Source organism: Atta cephalotes (assembly GCF_000143395.1).
Source record: "Atta cephalotes unplaced genomic scaffold scaffold00595, whole genome shotgun sequence".
NCBI classification, from domain to species: domain Eukaryota; kingdom Metazoa; phylum Arthropoda; class Insecta; order Hymenoptera; family Formicidae; genus Atta; species Atta cephalotes.
In genome coordinates this window covers 1-4,225 of record NW_012130659.1, presented here as the reverse complement: position 1 = coordinate 4,225, position 4,225 = coordinate 1, and the positions used below count along the sequence as shown (strand labels likewise).

The following is a 4,225-nucleotide window of genomic DNA, read 5'->3' as shown; positions in this document are numbered from 1 at the left end:
TAATAGTGTGTGTAGTGTGTATATGTATATATATATATATATATATATATATATATATATAATTCCAATTAATTTGCATTTTATAATTAATATAAACTTTTCTTTTGTAGGGTGAACTAGATGGAATGGGTAGATTTCACCTGCTATTTCTTTTTTTCGTTGCATTGATGTTTGCAGTCAGTCTTATCTCCCTTTTCTTCTATCATTGCTATCTCGTTATTCATAATAGATCGACGCTAGGTACTTATTATATATATATATATATTTTCATCTTACTATTACAATATTTAATGTGTAATCTTTAATCAGTACCATATAAATGTTTTATAGAGGCCTTTAGAGCACCTATGTTTCGGACAGGAAAGGACAAAGATGGATTTAGTCTGGGAAAATACAATAATTTTCAGGAAGTATTCGGTGACAATCCGCGACTCTGGTTTCTACCTATATTTAGTAGGTATGTCCTTTTCATTTCTTCAATATTTTATACGCGATAAAATTGTATAATTTACAAAGTGGGAACCAATTGCACAATACATAATAACTCAACTATTATATCAATTTGTATGCTTCTAGTATACCGTCTATCATAATCTTTATAAAAAAACAACTATGCGGTTTGGCATACTTAAACGAAATTTGAAATACGGTAACATAAGTACTGCAGGGCCTTGAGTATAAAGTGTGAGCAATTCTGATTTTTTCAAAGTTTATTTTCCTTCAAAGAAACAAAATAATCGCATGTTTTATGTGATACAATTTCTTAAATTTTTGATTAGTATTTTTCTATATATATTTTTCTATCTATAATTATATGGAGAATGCTCCGAAATTATGTGTGTGAAAATATTATACATTATTCTTTTGATTTTTCTACAAAAAGTTTTGAAGAATTTCCATCTATTATTATAATAAAAAGATGTACATGTTGAAACTATTTTATTATATCTCTGTGTTATAATAATTATACAGAAAGAAATATGTTGTATGATATTTTTTATGTTTTATATTAAATCAGAACAGGATGCAGATAGATTGTTACATAAGTTAAAATTTTACTATTTTCCATTTTTGTCCTGTATATAAATTCCTATTTTTTCGATGCAAAGTTTTTTTTTAGAAATATGGATATAAAAATTTTTCATTTTGATGCACTGTTAGTTAGTATGCAACTCCCGCACTTACAAGTCATTCTTATGAGCACTATATTTGCACTTTTATGACCGACAAAAGCAAATTCAATATTTTTTAAATTGGAGTGGTTGCATTGGATGTGTTCTAGTCTGGGAAATGGTGTCGTCTACCCAGTAAGATCGCAACACCAGGGCACACCCAATACTTATGACTCCATGGGCAGTACTCAAAACAGGTCAGCATTATAAAAGCTTTAAACAAAAATGCAATATTAATTACTTTGACTCTTTACTGTGGAACTCGGGTTTTTTTTTCGATAAAGATGTGCTTAACAAATAAATGTACTTTAAATATAAGTTTTGAAAATAAATTTGGGGAAAAGAACTTTCAATACTTTGCTTTTAAAGAGATTTTTAAAAGTTTTGCTATTTTCTTTTGATGTTCTTAACCTATTCAAAATATTTTCTTGCCTTTATGTTTATATTTTTGTATACCTTTTCCTTTATTCTTTTATAGAGTTCCAGAGTAATGATAAGACCTTTAAGTGCTTCCAGGCTGCATGCAACGCATTCATACCTTTTTGTTTGACGCTGACTATCATTTCTACAGCTATTACTCTTCCCCAATCATTTCGTAACTTAAGCTTTTTATACAATTTGTCTGCGAAATCTATAAAATCAAACTTTTATTTATTCTGCTTCTGAGTGAGAAGGTATTCTTTGTAACTACAATTATGTTTGATAACATTGACACAATTCACAATTTGCATATATCTTATAACTGCCAATTGATTTTTTGTTTTTTATTGAAATGTATATTGAAGGAAAAGGATATTATTAAAAACAAAAAATTAATTTTTAAAGTCTCTGCAATCTTCTCTAAAAATACATTTATTAATATTATATTTTAATATCTCATTTACAGATAAATATCTACTCGTTACAGTGTATTGAAAGATTTAAATGTAATATACATATTTTTAAATAATAATGTATTTATATAAAAGTATTTAAGATTAATTTTTGTGGTAAAGCTGCATGTCTTATGTTACATTATAAATTTTAGTTGAAGACTAATTTGCGTAAAATTGTTATAATAATTACGTGAGGTATTGTGCATCTGGTTCTTATAAACTGTACTTGTAGTATAAAAGTGGTGTAACTATGTATAGTTATTCCTTCTTTAAAAGAAGTACCTTGTTTTTACTTCCTTTACGATTCTTTTTCATTTAATCGATTAGATAAGTAAATTGAATCAAAAAAAAGTAAAAAAGGGAAATATGATAGATAGTTACGCCATAAGGATTGTAGACATGGGATAACATCGAGTAGAAGGTAGGGTATGGCTTGCAGCTTTGGAGACGGGGTAAACTTTCCCGAGCGGCTGTGCAATGAAGATACTCATACTCTGTTGGGCCCCGGCACCCAACAGTGGGGTGATGAAACTGAATTTGACTCTCCATCTCCCTATGTAAATCAGGTACTTTATAGGTTTGATTCTTAGATCAAGACAATTTTATTCAATTTGATAGTATATCCAACCGTCACTTTATATAACAATCATTCCTTACAAATTATATTTATGCAGATATTTGTTATTATTTAATAGTACATGTAGTTGTATAAAATCTATCGCAACTAAAGTGAAGTGCCTCCTCTAATGATTCATAACTGATTTTAATAACAAGTTCTCTAATGAATTTGGAATCGATTTTTCTTAAACTAAAAAATATTGAGGCGTTAATAATTATTCAATTAGAAATAATTGTAAATTGAATTTCTTATCTATAGATAAATTGATAAAGTAATATTTTTCAGTTAATTTGAAGTATATTTTGTAACAGAATTTTTATTTAAAACTGTAAAAATATATAACATTCAGAATTGGAAGATTATTATAAATGATCTGAATCTCAATATTTTCTATGAAGAAAACTTGAGTTCAAATAGATCAGAGAATTAAAATTTAGTTGTAGAATGTCTTGTTTATTCGGAGGACTTGGCATACTATGTTTTCACAATAATAAACAAATTGATGTATCTAGATATTTTAATTGTTATGAAATGAAATTCATATTATTGTATTATAAATAACTATATATTATTATGCATTCTGTTAATAATGAACAATGATATATACATTCCAATAGTTAATTCAAATATTCTTTGCTAAAAAAATGAACATTTATATTTATAGTAGAATAGAAAATATATCTAAAATCATCTGTAAAAAATGAATTTCTTCATAGAAATAAAATTTTATTTATAATTATTCTTTATCTTATCCCACATTTACAGAATATTCCTATCCTATATTGACAGTGCCTATCAATAAATGAAATATATAACAATATTAAGAAATACAAAAGTATAATTTACACATCATTTACAGAAATATCCTGACTGAACATATTTATTGACATTCAACTTATACATGCATCTTTTAGGTTTTTACATTTTGCAAATGCATTATATGAAGTTTTGTCACATAAATATATGAATAAAATAAAATAAAATACATCGTGCTACGAAATTACAGTAAGTTTCCGATTTTACTACTAATAAATACTAAACATTCTTTTGCTGACTGCTCCTGCTTCCACAATAAACTAATTCTGAAATCATTATTATTGCTTCAATTTTTCCTCGTAATAATTTAAAATTAAATTAACAAAAGAACTTGTTTGAGTCCATATTAATTTGCCATATAAAACAATTTTCCTTATTATTTTAATATGCATTAAAAAATATAAAAAATAACAATAAAACAGAATATTTAAAAAATATATGTATTTGCGTTAGATTTCCTTTGATCTGACTGAAATAAATTGATGTCTTGTTTTCATAATTTTTCATGATCTTATATAGTATATATTTCAAATATTTGTTCATTTCAAGCTAATTGAACGTGTAATTTAAATTTTATTTACACTATGTGTGTGTGTGTGTGTGTGTGTGTGTGTGTATATATATATATATATATATATATATATATAATCATATATATATATTAGTTAATAAATAAAAGGTTAAATAATTAATAATAATTTATTTTTACTTTTTATAATTATTATTATTATTAGTTATTTAGT

At 25.5% G+C, this 4,225-nt stretch overlaps 1 protein-coding gene across 1 annotated transcript; it reads left to right on the top strand.

Annotated features, from left to right (window-relative positions):
* Positions 1–110: 110 nt before the first annotated feature.
* LOC105625272 (palmitoyltransferase ZDHHC2-like) lies at positions 111–2,637 on the top strand (the record flags this gene model as incomplete). Its single annotated transcript, XM_012206610.1, has 4 exons — positions 111–240; positions 331–457; positions 1,283–1,369; positions 2,487–2,637. Coding segments are annotated over 4 exons (495 nt in total), but the record flags the coding sequence as incomplete, so codon positions are not given.
* Positions 2,638–4,225: the final 1,588 nt, after the last annotated feature.